This window comes from Dermacentor variabilis, chromosome 4 (genome assembly GCF_050947875.1).
Source record: "Dermacentor variabilis isolate Ectoservices chromosome 4, ASM5094787v1, whole genome shotgun sequence".
NCBI lineage: Eukaryota > Metazoa > Arthropoda > Arachnida > Ixodida > Ixodidae > Dermacentor > Dermacentor variabilis.
Genome location: NC_134571.1, coordinates 62,096,857 through 62,112,319, shown reverse-complemented (window position 1 = coordinate 62,112,319; position 15,463 = coordinate 62,096,857). Strand labels below are relative to the sequence as shown.

Here is a 15,463-nt window from a genome sequence, read left to right as displayed (position 1 = left end):
TATAACTAGCCCAGCAACTATATATATTAAATGCCGCACAACACGTGTCACAGTCGTATCGTTGTGGCACTCTTTGGAGAGCATCAAAAATTACACATTCTTCAGTCTTTCTGCCCTTTGTTTTTTCCATGGCGGTGACCTCTATCTTAATATATGACTGTGGTTCAACGAACTGATTCGACAAATCCAGTTGTTTTCTACCCTGGGCGAGCACCTCCTGTCAGTTTTTTTTTTGTCAGATATTTTTTCATCAAATAACTTCAAGCCACTATTAAATAGAATTGCCGCATGAACAGGCTCTTCCCCTCACTTTTTTACTTGTAATTTTTTTTCTGTTTACCGGAGAGGTACAATAAAATATCTTACGTTGTTTTTTACGGCACGCCATGAGAATCCTACTGCGTTGATCGCGTCTATACGGGCTTCTTTAACCTGGCTGTCGAGTGAAATCAGGAGCTAAGTGAGGGGCTCACGATAAGCCTTCCCTCGTATCTTGACGCCTGGCAGACCATTTCATGCGAGCTGCGTACGTCTTGCAGTCCCATGGCATACACGTTGCGGCGTATAAGCATGGATTCGCCTCGCAGTTGGGTGGTCGCAGCGGCTTGCTGCTGGATAAATGTTTTCACTTTCTCCCTGATCCGCTCGGCCGCCGTGATGTACGTGGCGCTGCTGCATGCCTTCCCGGTGACCAGGGAACGGGCGTCGTGGCCCGTCAACATTACTGTCGTCTGCTACTTCCTTACAGGTGTGTAGCCCCACTCGCAGAAGGCTTCTTCACATTATATTTTTTTGTCCTTTTCAATGATGAAAGTTTCTTGATTGAAGCCCCGACCTATCTTTTGCGACAACCACTTTTCAGCAGTCGTTGCACTCTCTTCCCGATTGCTGCGGGCCCTCAGTGGAAAACGACGTCTTCAAAGGTCCTGTGCGTAAGAGCACTCTTTTTTGCAGGCTGTCAACAATCGCTTTTCTTTAGGCGTCCAATGCACGGTACAGGAGCGTTTTTTGCATCCAGTCTCCATCGGGATGCGTGGGGCTGCCGCGCCTGGGAATCGAGCCCACGATTTCGTGCCCAGCAGCGCAAGGTCATTGCCACTGAGTCACCGCTGCGACTCTTGCGTAGGCTTCATTTACCTTTTCATACGCGAACTCGGACGACCGAGCTGAGTGCTCTTAGCGTAGCTATCTACAGCTGTAACACACGCATTACGGGTGTGAAAATTGCTTCCTCCTATGGGCCGAGACTATTCCTGCACACTGGGTGTTTCATGCAATTTCGTAGAATCTTTACAGAGATAGAGAGATAATATTTATTTCTTAACGACTTTTAGTGCGAATCTGCGCTGTCGGCGTCCAGCCGGCTCCCCAGTCTTCAGAGGAACGTGGTATGTCTTTCTATAAACCACGTACTTAGTGTTTTTTGTCTCGCGCAAATTACTATTTTAAGGCGAAGCTTTCCTTCCAAATTTATTTAATATTCCACACAAATTTTGCTTGAAATTTTTAGAGAACACTTAGAAACACTTGACGCAGTATCTTCGCTGGACGTACGGTTTACCTTTGCAGCTTCGTACTGCTTTCGAGTCTTTGACGATATTTCCTTTCACGAAGACCTTCTTTCCACCTCTCAGAACTTGCTGCTTATTCGACGAAATCTTTCTTTCTTCTTCTCAATAACGCGCCTTTCACGCCATTCTCACTCCAGAGCTCTGAACAAGGGTCACAAAACAAAGAAACAGCACCACTGCACATTTGCATGTCTAGGTTGTAACGCACTCGAGAGCGTTATCAACCAATGAACTCCGCGTGCTGCTTGAAATCAAAGGTCGTGTATATCCCAGGTCGCTTAGACAACCTGCATCGTATCGTATACTTCAGTCGATGATGGAAAAGCTGCCACAGACACATTTGACAAAAGCTAGAGGGGCGAAAAAACAGCGATCGACAGTGCTACAGATAGCCGTCTCCAACGTATGAGAATTTTTTGTATTGTGTAGCCTGAGAAGATTAGGAGGATTGAGTGCAATTGAGCAGGTCTGTGTAATTCGTTGGACAGGTGTCACCTGTTCTACTGTGTAGAGTAACCAAAAAGGCCTCAAGAAAAGAAGAGCGTGGCTGAGGGTGGCAGAGGATTGATCAGATTAGGAAATTGGCATCGATAGGATGGAGTCCCTAGACAAAGGGCTTGAGTTGTTGGTGACTGCTGGGAAAGGTATTCCCATGACAGATATACTTAAATAGGATATTTATGGTAGGAATGACACGTTTTTTAGAGTTGGTAGAGTTTGCAATAATTGTTCAGGAAGCCAAATCGCAATCACTTATCACGAAACTTCTCTATATGTTAAGCAATGCTCGTGACTATTTTCAGGTTGCTCCTTTTTTCCCCTACGAGGGTTTCATATGCAAATGAACGCGGTAGTGAATTACGTCTAAATATCGCATGCGAGTCTATAGTTGACGCCATCGAGGCTAAATGTAATACTGCCATGTTTTAGAACAAATAAACATGACAGCCAACACGCTCCTTTGAGGAAAGACAAAGGGCTACATAAATTTACAAGCAACATAGTGAGAACAAGCCCAATTCCACCGATTGCAAGCGAAACTGATTAACCTGGAATCGGACGTTTTATTTTCTTCTTTATTTTTAAAATATTCTGCGCAACTTGTTAAATGACACTGGACTCGAGCCCTGGAATGGATACACAACTATTTTTCGCAGATGTTACCTATGTAATATGACCGAGGAAGTGCTTCAAACAGGAGATGGATGTTTCAGTTGTCGTTTACAATAGAGCTGCTCCATTGTGTATTCTGCCGTTTGCTTAGTGCTCTGACTGTGTTTTATGACAAGTCTTTGTCTCAAAACTGCGAGCTGGGTGAAGTGGCAGTTTAACGTGGTCGAAGACGAACAGCGTCGAAGGAGCAGAGGGCGAAAGAATCAGACAGCACAGACGCTTTGTTTCCCATTGTTCCTACGCGTGTCGCACGCCTCCTCTTTCTTTTAGAGAGAGAAAGAGAGAGCAAGACGTAGATGGTGTTTTTAATGGCTACTATCTTTAGCAGTCAGTGGCAGTAAGCGAGCTACAAGTTTTTCGCTTGCTGCTTAGGGTACACAGGGCAGCGGTTGAGGATACGAATACAGCATGAACACACGCGCCCCCAAACCTGCGTGAACAGCTGCATGAGCGAAGCGGCCAGCTTTCATTGTGCTTGTGTATGTGGGAGTGCCTTGACAGGCCCTAGCGTTTACGTCAGGCCGACCTCTCTGTGTTTCCTCTAATAAATCATTCTCTCTTCCTCTCCAGTGCCTTCTCACACCGCCATTAGTCAAACGGTATGGAGGTCCCGTCTGTAGCTTTGCCTCTGTCTTCAACAGCACTGCGCAGAAGAGCGATGTTAAAACACGTCCGACTAAGAAAAGTGACATTACTCTAGCACAACCTTTCAGGTTTGGGGTTCAGTTTAACAGGCTTTGTACCGCACGCCTAGAGCACACAGCACGCTTTAAGCTGAAGCGTGGTGATTAAACAAACGAACTGCACGTAGACGTTCTAGGCTTTGTACTAATATTTTAGTGATATGCTAGCCACGTTGCCTTCGGCAACAGTTTCGCAAAAATACGAGGAGGACAGGACAGAAAATGTAGTTAAAGCGAGTATTCAAACAGGTTGAATAAGAGAACTCAAAAGCAAGAGCAGGTTCCTTCGATGAGAACTTATTGTTCTTCATTTTGAAGCTCAGAGTTTCTGGATAAAATTGAAGGATTCAGTAAAACGTACGCCGACTTTATTATTTGTCTATGCAATGTTTTGCTTCTAGATGCCATTACAGCACATACACACGCGCTCTCTTGCTCGCTTGCTTGCTATTATTACCGTTCGCCACGTGAAGCAACCATATACGCAAGAAACTTTTTCTTGGATCTAACTGTCTCCCTTTCTCACGCTCCCAACAGTTCCTGCCGTGAACAAGCTCCACGTAGACGGCGTTTTCTTTTTTTTTTTTTTTCGCACCAGCTGACATTGACTGAAAGTCGGCGCTAGGCGTTCGAAAAGAGGATTACTTGCCAGCAGCAACCGGTACTGCATGCTCAAAGCGGCCCTTATTCCTGGAAATAAGGGCCGTCGTCAAACGTCAAGGCGCCATGTTTGCCAGAATGTCCGACCAAGTAGGAAAGGGATTAACTCGCTACCCGAGAACAGTGATTTCAGGGACGGAGAACCATGTTGGTGGGCATTCAACTTTATAACATTATGACTGCAGTTTTCGAGGGTCCTCAGGTCATTGCAAATATTCTAACGCTATATGCATTTGATTCTTGCATTTCTTCTTCGTGGTGAGCCATATAGAAGACAAAAGCACCAGAAGAATGCTTAAAGGGACACTAAAGTGAAACAATAAATCAGTTTAGACTAATGAAGCATTGTTTCAGAACCCTGTAGGCAGTCATTACAAAAAAATTAGTTTGATTATTAGATGACAAAATGAAGGTCCAAGTATCAGTATTTGAATTTCGCGCCGAAACACCAGCGTTGGTACGTCAGCGTGACGTCACGAATTCCAAAGTATGTTTTTGCATTTGGGCCGCGTTGGCTGAGTAAAGGTTCCCGAAACTTGCCATCTTTAATATTTGGTTCCTTTAGAACACAATTTTGTCAATCTGTACCGCTATATATAATTAGTGGGCCCTAGAAGGTACCATAAAAATCCATGACGTCACAGCCACCAGGTGCGGGAACTTAAGTAGGCGTCGCCACCTGTATTTCGTTCTTGCGCTTTTTCTGGCTTACCAAACGTCTTATCGTTGTAAGAGTGGTGTTTTTGGCGTTGTAGAAAGGTAATTTACTGATATAGAAGAAATCATTTTTCCCTTTAGTGTCCCTTTAATTTATGTTAGTTAGAAGAATGCCTGATTTATGTTAAGGACCTACCTCCTTCATTGACGTCTCACATCAACTTGTTTGCTGACGATTGCGTGATATATTGTGAAATAAGTACTAACGACGACACTAATGCTCTTCGGTCTGACTTGGACTATGTGATTGATTGATGTAACATTTGGATAATGTAACTTAATATTAGTAAATGTAATGTTATGCGCGTGCAGAGGAACACCAGTACTCTTCCTACTTGCTATCTAAATGAAATTCCTCTAGAACCCGTTAACTCGTACAAATACTTAGGAGTTCATATAACAGCAAATGTAACCTGGAAACTTCACACTGAGTGCATAATAAGTAAAGCTAATAGAATGCTTGGTTACTTACAGCACCACTTTTCCAAAGCACCATCATTCTAAAAATTATTACTTTACCAGTCACTAGCGCGTCCTAAATTAGAGTACGCTGCAGCTGTGTGGAACCTGTACTATGAAAACCTTATTTCTTCACTCGAGCTTGTTCAAAAATAATTCAGTCCGATTCACATTTTCAAATTATAACCGCACCGCTAGCATAACGTCAATGAAGGTCAATCTGTTTCTTCCCATCACTTGGATCTCGTAGAACACTAGCGCGTTTGACACTGTTCCACAAATTTTATTGCCATTCCTACCTTCACAGTAACTTCATTTTTCAGCCTCATTACCTGTCGAGCCGCATAGATCATCGCCATACGGTCGGACTTCAAACAAGCAACGCTAACACTTTCAGTGAATCTTTCTTTTCCAGATCATCACGATAGTGGGACCGCCTTTTCTGTGGAATTGTCTGTATTGTCGACAACAAACTCTTTCGTAAGGCATTAGCTAACATTGTATAGTTAGGAACCATTAACATGTTATATCAATTACTTGCCGTTCTTGCAAACTATTAGGCAAGACATTACGTAGTATTGTATAATTATATATGAATTACTATTATGCTACATTGTTTATTTTTCGACTTTCATTGTTGTGCTTCCCGTTTTCCCACTCCCCTCTGTAATGCATTTAGGCCTTGAGGGTACTAAAATAAATAAATAAATAAATAAATAAATAAACAAATAAATAATAGAACGTAAGGGGATACGAGGGGCTCTGTTCCCTTTGTCGTTCATCGCACAGTGAGGGCCTGAGATAGCATAAAAAGTTTTATTGGCCAGTTTGTCGGCTCATACGTTCACGTATAGCGCAAGTGACGTGTACGGTTGAAAGGATGCTGCTCCACACCCGCCGCCATGCCCGTCAGTGGCGCTGGCTAACACTCTCAAGTAAGGAGTCTTCATACACGCACACACACGATCCTCTCTTTTTTTTTCACGTGGATGTTGTGTTTTTCGACAAGAGTGGAGAAGGATTTCGATAAGCATTCTTCAACAACAGCACGTGCTCAAGCACGTAGGCGGAGGTATGGAGGCTTCCTACTCCCAGGGCTAATCTCGTACACAAACATCAACAGCTAAGACAGTTGCTGGTTAGACGGCCGCCGCGGTGACTTAATATGGTAAATCTCCGCAAATATAACGCTGAGGATGTGGGCCAGCTCCGGCTCTCACTTACTGCGAGTCGTCTTTCTTGTCCACTATTCTCGTTCTTTTCCTCATTATTTCTACATGTCAATGAAACATAACGAATAATTTCCCACATGCTTTCTCTGACCCCGCTGCCTGTTTCCTTCATACGGTTGTAACAACAAAAAAAAAAAAACAAAAAAAAAAAAACATTGATCCCCTCGGATCCTCGCACCCCTCTCGCTTAATAGAATTGTAAGTTGGGTGAGTTCGTATGGGCTTTCACTTTGCTACCCCACTGCGACACGAAAAGACGGAGGTAAAAAAGAAAGGAATGGAATTATCTTTCTGACACAAAAGCTATAATGTCGTTAATCCCGTGACTTTCATACTGGAGTTAAGTGCACGTTTTAAATGTTGATTTTGAATTGATTATGCGAATATGTCATGTGAACGTGCTTTAAGTAGCCTGTACATTAACAAATTTCTTACTCCAGCCTGAATTGTGTAAACTGGATACGACGTTTATCGCTAACTATTGTATAACTTCCATTTCCGTAATGGTGAATTTATGTACAGGTTTACTTGCTCCTTTTCATTGTTTAACCTTATTGTAGGCCCCCTCAGGCAATACTCCGCTTCGGAGCCTGTGAGGACCTTGAATGAATAAATAAAGGAAGCTATAGCAGGCTCTATCAAATGAATTTAAAAAAAAACGCACTGTACTTATCTTGCTGGCGGCACATGCGAAAAATACGGAGTGACGTAAGAATAGAGACAACGTAAAACTAAAAAGAAGCAACCATGCCTATTACCCACTCTACAGGCGAGAAACCGCAAAACAGACACACGTGAACGAGCTGACGGTGGTACAAATACATTTCACATTTCAGCCCCCCAAATGTATACTGGGCTATTTCTTTTTTCTAGATTATGCAGAATTTTTTTTAAACGTCGCCTGTCGCATATAGCACAGTTCTAGACGTCCAGCTGGATATTACTCAGAAAGGCGTACAGAATTTGCACGAGAAGTCGAAATGCATAATCGACTAATTAATAAAATTTCGGTGACAATAGTTTTGAACTAATTACTTTACAACTTTAGTTGCATTGACTGTGATGTCAATGCAACTTCGGGGTTTTTTTTTTGTTGTTCGCTATGGGTGGGCCTGCACCGCACTCTCTTCCACAGACAATATACCGCAGGTCCGATTGCCGGAGTCCTGGCCAGGTACATACCGATATGGAAGCTGTCCGTGGTCGGTTGCCTCGGCGGTTCTCTCGCCATATGCATCTGCTTCTTCGCGCCCTCCATGCTTTTCCTGGACGTCTTCCTTGGTGTCGTCCACGGTGGGTGTACTCTTGATTCAGCGCACTCGTCACACAGGTGATGCCGCGTGTCCTTGGTCATCCGTGACATAGCTGTAATGCCCGAGCTCGAGGAAACCAGCTGCACTTTAGAGGAACCATCTGTCGACTGTTTCCATCTAACAAAACCATTTAAGGAAACAAAAAAAAAAGGGGGGGGGGGAAGGCAATGAAGACAGAAAAGGCATGCTGGGGTTAGCGTTGATATGGGCGTTTCTTCGTTGAGCAGCGTTCGGCAGACCCACATTCATGATAGCGATGTGCGTGATAACGCGACTATCCCGGCGGAGACGGGCAACTGCAGACGGCACTGATCCGAGACAAGATTTGCGAATGCGAGCCTAGATTTGCAACCCCCTGCGCTTGTGCGTGTGACCCAAACAGTGATGTGTATGCCGTGTTTTGCTGGCCGCATGCACGAACAGCGCCCGGTAGCTTCGCATCGCAAACTTTTGCCTCCAGTAGTATACGTGCAGTCGAGAGCAAAAATCTAGAGACCATGGCATCAGGGAAAAAATTAATTTCTTCTAGCACATCCGTGCAATGGGAAATCGTCTCAGTGCACAACGCTGGTTAAACACGCGAGTGTAGGCAGTACTACTTGACTACAGCCTTTTTGCCTAGACTGCGAAGAAAAAGAAATTTAGTGGCACCTCTGGTCCCCATACTTTTGCTCTCGACTGTACATCTTTACAAATTCTACGACCTTTGCTTTGATTGATTTCTTCATTCTAATGCAGGCACCAGTATCGGTTTGCTGAGCCTCTTCAGCGTCGTGGTAAACGAGCACTTTCTCAAGTACCGTGCAGCGGCCTCCGGCATCGCCAACGCGGGCTTCACAGTCGGAGGACTCGTATTCCCGCCGGTCATGAAGGCGCTCGAAGAGAAATACGGAATCCACGGCACATTCTTGATTTTCGGAGCCGCCATGCTCAACTCGGTGGCCGGTGCTTTGCTGCAACGCACGCCGCCGGTGGCCCAACCGGAACGAGACGAAACTGGGGCCTCAATCCACGATTCGGATGGAAATGATGGTATCCTCAAAAATGGCGACGAATTCGTGAGACCCCTTCGGTGTTCCGATTATCCACACCAACTCGACGACGCAGACCTTTGTGGATGCAACCGTACTACCGATCAATGTTGCCAGAAGTTCAATCTTTTGACAGCTGAAGGGTGCGACGTCGATAGCGATCAGCCTCAAAGGGAAGAAACAAAGCTTGGTAGCGCTCTTTCAAGCGATTTCAACCACTCGAAAAAGGACGTTCACTTTCCGGCGGAGAAGCACTCTGTACCAGAGCTAGTTGCAAATAACGGAATTCAAAAACCTTTGAACGGAGGACCTAAAAGTGCCAAAAGAGATTATTTTCTATCTTTTCTCTTATTACCTGAATATTATCTCATCACCCTTTCCTTTTCCACCATACACTTTAACATGACTACGTATAATACTGTCGTGGTCGACTTTGGAGTGGACCGTGGGTTGTCTGCGTGGAACGCGGTTTACCTGATGTCAGCCTACGCGATGGCCGACCTGCTGGCTCGACTCGGCTCTGGCTTGATCACGGACAGAAAGTACTTGCGAAAGAGCACGATGATGGGGTCTCACCTGGCGCTGTGGGGCGCATTGCTGTGCCTGATGCCCATGTGTAGCTCGTATCCGAGCCAGGTGGCTCTGTCAGTCTTGTTTGGCTGGTGCAATGGCTCAACCATAATACTTATAGTGGTGCTCTTCATGGAGCTGGTGGGCATCGACAAGGTCGGCGTCTGCTTCGGAAGTGCCAATGCACTCGCTGGACTTGTGGGACTCGCAAGGCCGTTGCTAATAGGTGAGCGAGACCAATCTCTTTGATGACTGAGTATTCCCGCTTGATCATATACGCTAGATGAGGTTCCATGTTTTGGGAGGAATAGCACAAAAACGCGCACAAAATGTCACACATGCACATGTAACATTCACCATAACGTCGACAATCTGTGTATGTTCGACATTGTTTTCAATTCTTTCGAAAAAAAAAACTGTTTTGCCTTGTCGCGATACTGTATCCCGGCGAGTCTTGACGTAGAGAAAGAACATAAGCAAGAAGCAAGTTGAACAAGAGAGTGTATGTGGGGGGGAGGGGGGAGGGGTGTTGTACTACATAAATGGCTCGCATATGCTGCTTAAAGCTTTACGTATGTCGACGCTACATGAGTAATAACTGGGCCGTAGGCGTCTTGGAAACTATATTGGGTACTTTGTGTGAATCTGCATCGATCTTCCTAACCATTCGCCCTTATTTGTCATTGCACACGTCTGCACTAAAGGGTGTGGATATAGCACTCCTCCCCTCCCAACAGTAATAATCGTGTATACATTCTCGCGCCTTCACCCTGTCCTTGTGTTCGCCCTTCGTAATTGGGGTTGCCAATTCTCAAGTGGATGAAGCCGGGACGTATTAGGAGGGTTGGGGAGAGGGACCGATCCTGTCAGTGCAAGGGGTCTGCAGTCCGTACGTGCAACAAAATCGAAAAAAATTAGTCTTACACTGTCGCGATTCACAACAGGAGAGATACAACATCGTTACCTGACAAACACGGCTACCAACACGGATAGAAGTCCGTGCATGGTCAGGACCTATAACAGAACTTGAACAAAAACAGAAAGGAAACCGCCTTTATGCTTATGACAGTGCAAAAAACACAAAGAATGTGCCAAGGAGCTGTCGCGTATAATAAAAAGGAGATCTGGTGTACTTATTGTTACCTTGTAGGAGGGGAAAAAAAGCCAAGGTTGGGACATTCGGCCGGCCGTCCCGACTGGGTCAAGTTGGGGCACGGGACATTACCTCGAAAGTCGGTACTGTCGCGCTAAATTGGGGCCTGCTGGCAATCCTAGTGGCAATCGTCTTTCCGCCGACTTACGAGTGTTATTTTCCGCTTCCGCTCTCTATTCGCAGGATTCTTCAGAGATACTCACGGGGACTACGCTGGCTTATTCAGCCTCATCGGGGGAATGACGATGTGCGTGTCTCTGCTGTGGTTGTACTATCGCGTCAGAGAACGGGGCTCGTCGACGAGGAAAGATGGCCACTCGTCGAGAATCCGGCCAAAACCAAGGGACCGCGTCTCAACATCGTGAGAAAAGTATCGGTACAAAGAAAGAAGTACTATTTTGGAAATTATGTGCTTGTGAGATGATGCCTGTTTTCACGACGGTGTGGCATACGGTAGTAAACTTCAACGAAGTGCTGCTTCCGAATTGCGCCCGCGCGTGAAACTAGACAAGAACCAACCGGAGGAGGATCAATCGCATCGCTTTATACTGCAAGTTCAGAATGCATTCATACAGAAAAAAAAAAAGATTATTCGGCGTCCATTCTCCGTGTTTTGTCGAGTACTTCCCGGGAGAGACTCACACGTTTATTAAAGAAGGCTCAGGACATGTCTTGGCATCTTCCGTGCAACGTACAGTCCTTTTGTTATCGCCGAGACTTGTAATCGGCCTTTTCCAGTCAAATGAACAGTTGAAGGAGAAGACAAAAGGGAAGAAAAGAGCGGGAGGTTAGCTCATGTAAGTACCAGCTGGCTATGCCCTATGCTTGGGAAATTACTAAAGGGAATAAAACGTTAAAGAACAGACAGACAGAAAACTTTGTTTAGGTCTTGAGGTACGGTACCACTCAAGGCGGTATACAGAGCAGCGGGCCGCTTCCATGTCGGGACGGGCAGGCGGAGCATCACCGCCGCTTCGCGGGACGGCCCTGAGTTGATGTACAAGGTCCGAGCTCCTGAGCATGGCGCTCCATTCATTTTCAGTCGTGCGTAGAGGACCCTGTAATGAGGGACAGTGCCAGAGCATGTGATCTAACGTACAAGCGGTGCCACAATCTGGGCATGTTGGGTCAAGGCCTTCGATGAACTGGCTGTGGGAATGAAGACAAGGGTATGACTTGTTATGAAGCATACGGAGGGTAGGTGCCTGTGCTCTAGAGAGCTTCTCATGAGGAAGCGGGAAGGCCCTCCTGCCCAACTGATAATGTTTGATGATCTCATTAAAAGTGAGGAGAACGTTTCCGAAGACCGCTATATATTGAAGTCCGAAAACACCCAGGCTGCCCTGCGTGGTGAGTTAGTTCGCGCGCTCGGGCGTGGGCGATTTCGTTCAGGTTGGCCATAAAGTTAAAAAAAAAATAAAACATTAAGAGAAAAGAGAAATTCACACAATAACGAGGTGTAACGCGCTACAAATTTCAAAGTCGGTCGCACAATTCCCATGCTCTTCAGTATCTGGAGCCGGTCGAGATTAGTGTTCTAGGGCTTTTTTCTTGGTGAAGGAACGATCGCCCAATCTGTCAAGCGCGGTCGCGAGCACTTTTCTTGCCACACTTTAATGGGGACACTGACAAAGCAGGTACTTACAATCGTGTCCTCGCAGCCGCAGTTGTCTCAAGCAGTGCTGTCGGCCATTCCAATGCGGAAGGAATAGGCGTTCGTGACTGCTATACGCCGAGCCACGGGCGGCACAGACGTGTTTCTTCGGCTCATGGTATCCCTGGTGAAAAACTGAGTTTGCAGACGTGGACCCATTCTTTAGAGATGCGTGCGTGGGTTATTTATACTTGAGTTCCACTGTATCACTGTAAGCTCGCTCGGGAGCGAGCAAAGCCTTATTGCTGCGTCTTTTCTCTACAGTGGTATTATTGGTATATAGTTGCCACCGTCGTAGACCGATCGGGCAGCAGCATCCGGACTGTAGTTACCATAAATTCCGCAGTGACCCGGCATCTACTGATGGATGATGATGTGCCCGTTGTCGACTGCGTGGTGGTGGAGTAGTCGGATGTATGCGACTATAGCTGTGCGTTCGGTCCGTGATAGAAGGGGGACCGCACGGCGCTGGCGAGCTGCCTTCGAGTCACGAAAGATATGGACTGTGAATGTGATGATTTGTGATAAACTCCAGAGCAGCACGGATAGCTCCGAGTTCTGCGGCCGCCGGTGATGTAATGTGAGACGTCTTGAATTGGATGATGATGTTTAGAGAATTTCTGGGTTTTCGTGCTTTACATGCTAAAACCGAAATTTAATTACGAGACACGCCATAGTGAGGGACTCCGGATTAATTTTGACCGCCAACGGATCTTTAACGTGTCCCCAATACACGGCACACGGACGTTTTTGCATTTCGCGCCCATCGAAACGCGGCCGCCGCGGCCGGGTTCGAGGACTTCCAGACACGCGTACTCCATTCTAGCCCAACACGAAGACCACCTACTAAACAACTGCCTTCAGGAAAGAAACAAAAGTGAAAACCCATAAGGTTACTCAGGATCATATAATGTTATTACCGAATTTTGGACCCGCCGTGGTGGCTTAGTGGCTATAGCGTTGCGCTGCGCTGCTAAGCCTGAGTTTGCGGGCTCGATTCCCAGCCGCGGAGGCCACATTCTAATGGGGGCGAAATGCAAAACCACTCGTGGTCCATGCAGGTTAAAATGCTCCAGGTGGTCAAAATTAATCAAGAGTTTCCTACTTTGACGTGCCTTATAATCATATTGTGGTTAGGAGACGTAAAAAAACGCAGAATTTACTCTTTTTTTACCGAATTTTCAAACATGCAGAATGGATCTCAGCCACCCTCCTTTTGGTGCTGACACCACCCAAGATAGAATTGTCAGTCGAGGGTATTATACGCAAGAAATATGTGTCCATGATAACTATGCAGCAACTTGCACTATACTAAATTTGCTCCTTATGTCCTCAGTATATCCATGTGTAACATACGGACGGATCGTGCCAAAATAATTTGTCTGCATCTGAACTGGCCATAGCGAATCAGAAGCACGAACAAAGGTTTAGGTTATCCCTAGTGATATCTATCGTCACCTAACTATTTGCAATCTTCTCTATCTTGCGTTTCACAGCGTCCTCAAGCCGACCTTACGTCACTAAAGAGCAGGGACCTAAATACGTTAACCCGCCGTGGTTACTTAATGGCTTTGGTGTTGCGCTGCAGCACGACGTCGCGGGATCCAATCGCGGCCACTGCGGCCGCATTTCGATGGGGGCCAAATGCAAGAACACATGTGCACTTAGATTTAGGTGCGCGTTAAAGAACCCCAGGTGGTCAAAATTAATCCGGAGTCCCCCACTGCGCCGTGCCTCACAATCAGATCGTGGTTTTGGCACGTAAAACCCCATAATTTATTTTATTTTACCTGAATGCGTTGAATGCACATTTGCTATATGAAACCCTCAAAGAACACACAAAATTCAGAACAATCAGTTGATTCCAGGACACCGCAATATTCCTGGAAACGCTGCGCAACAGAAGCTGCTGCAACATAGACGCATGGAAATGAAAAATACAGTAAATCTCCCTTTTACCCTTACTGAAATCACCCTGTTACTGAGACAGACATGTCCTGTCGACTTAACCCAAACACTTGAGTTGATCAAAAACCAAAGTTCTCAATGTTATTCTTTATAGACCATAACATTAAATTGTCCATTCCGCGGAAGTTGAGCAACAACAGAAATTTCGTAACTTCATTGCGCTGTCTGAGGCTTGGCACAACATTTACGCATCGCTTTCTGCACAGAATTCAATGCGTCGCTACTCTGCAGTGCCCTTACGGTCACGATGACGAAGATGCTCACTTCCTTCTCGGGTGCCCACGACACGAAGCGCTGAAGGAAAGACTAAAGACTGATTCAATGTTGTTAGACCGTACACCGTTCACTCTGAAAGAAAGAAAAGTACTTGGCCCATGATTATGCGGTCGAAGGCCAAGCATATACTTTTTTTTGCAGAGTGAGCAGTCTACGGACTAATAACATTAAATCAGCCTTTAGTCTTCGCTTCACCGTTTCGTGTCGTGGGCACTCGAAAAGGGGGTGTTGTAACCAACTGCCTAAATCCGGACACGCGATACACCGATGCAGCAAAATATTCAGGAACTCCGGCCCGTGCGGTCAGCGTCGTCGATGGCAAGGACAAAGAGAGAATGGCGGCTAGCATCCTAACAAGAGAACTAAGCACGGCAGAAGAAACAGCAACAGCCCTGGCCGTCTCAACTTGTGGGGAGGGAGCAATAATACTCTCTGATTCACAAGCAGCTTGCCGGAATTTCCGGGACAGCAAGAATCTGTGGGCAAGCACTACAGATCCTTGTAGAAAGGCCGAAGAAGCACCTATACCAGATATACACATTGTTCGGACTCCGGGGCACGAGTACCTGCTGGGGAATGAGGCAGATGGCGCCTCCGTCCGCGCTCACGTTCACCGGACTCCCTCATAGGACGCACCAAGGAGGACGGATGAAGGCCCCAAAAAGTACACCGATGTTTTACAACACTACAGGCTAGAAAGAGGAACTTACCCACCACCTCCACTCAGCCTAACTAGGGAAGAGGCGGTAACCCTTAGGGAAATCGGAAACCAAGAGCTACGTCCACGGTATCCTTTTGCGCCGAATCTCGCTCACTCAGCATTCATGATTTTTGCACGTACTGTGAGGTCCCAGACTCCATATACCATATGGTAAGGGGATGTGGAGGTACACATGGTACAACAGACACCGAAACACTGAATTAGGAGCAGTGGGAGGCCATGGTCTGACAGGCTACCCTACTCGAACGGGTACGGGAGATTACCATGGCCTGCTGCTACCTG

At 46.2% G+C, this 15,463-nt stretch overlaps 1 protein-coding gene across 2 annotated transcripts; it reads left to right on the top strand.

The window, feature by feature from the left end:
• The first annotated feature begins 269 nt into the window (after nucleotides 1-269).
• LOC142579263 (monocarboxylate transporter 5-like) lies at nucleotides 270-11,165 on the top strand. 2 transcript variants are annotated; one of them, XM_075689297.1, is made up of 4 exons: nucleotides 270-748; nucleotides 7,631-7,788; nucleotides 8,547-9,635; nucleotides 10,746-11,165. In XM_075689297.1, the coding sequence occupies exons 1-4, from the start codon at nucleotides 516-518 to the stop codon at nucleotides 10,925-10,927; spliced, it is 1,662 nt and encodes a 553-aa protein (XP_075545412.1). In that variant the 5' UTR covers nucleotides 270-515; the 3' UTR covers nucleotides 10,928-11,165. The 2 variants fall into 2 exon arrangements, with proteins under 2 accessions (XP_075545412.1, XP_075545413.1); XM_075689298.1 differs by having other exon boundaries at nucleotides 571-748; nucleotides 7,645-7,788.
• Nucleotides 11,166-15,463: the final 4,298 nt, after the last annotated feature.

What these genes read in the sequence shown, in the direction of transcription:
- LOC142579263 (XM_075689297.1), top strand. Translation starts at nt 516, where the DNA reads ATGCGAGCTGCGTACGTCTTGCAGTCCCATGGCATACACGTTGCGGCG. An exon ending in CTTCCTTGGTGTCGTCCACG is followed by an intron (nt 7,789 to 8,546) that starts GTGGGTGTACTC and finishes ATTCTAATGCAG; the next exon opens with GCACCAGTATCGGTTTGCTG. An exon ending in CGCAAGGCCGTTGCTAATAG is followed by an intron (nt 9,636 to 10,745) that starts GTGAGCGAGACC and finishes CTCTATTCGCAG; the next exon opens with GATTCTTCAGAGATACTCAC.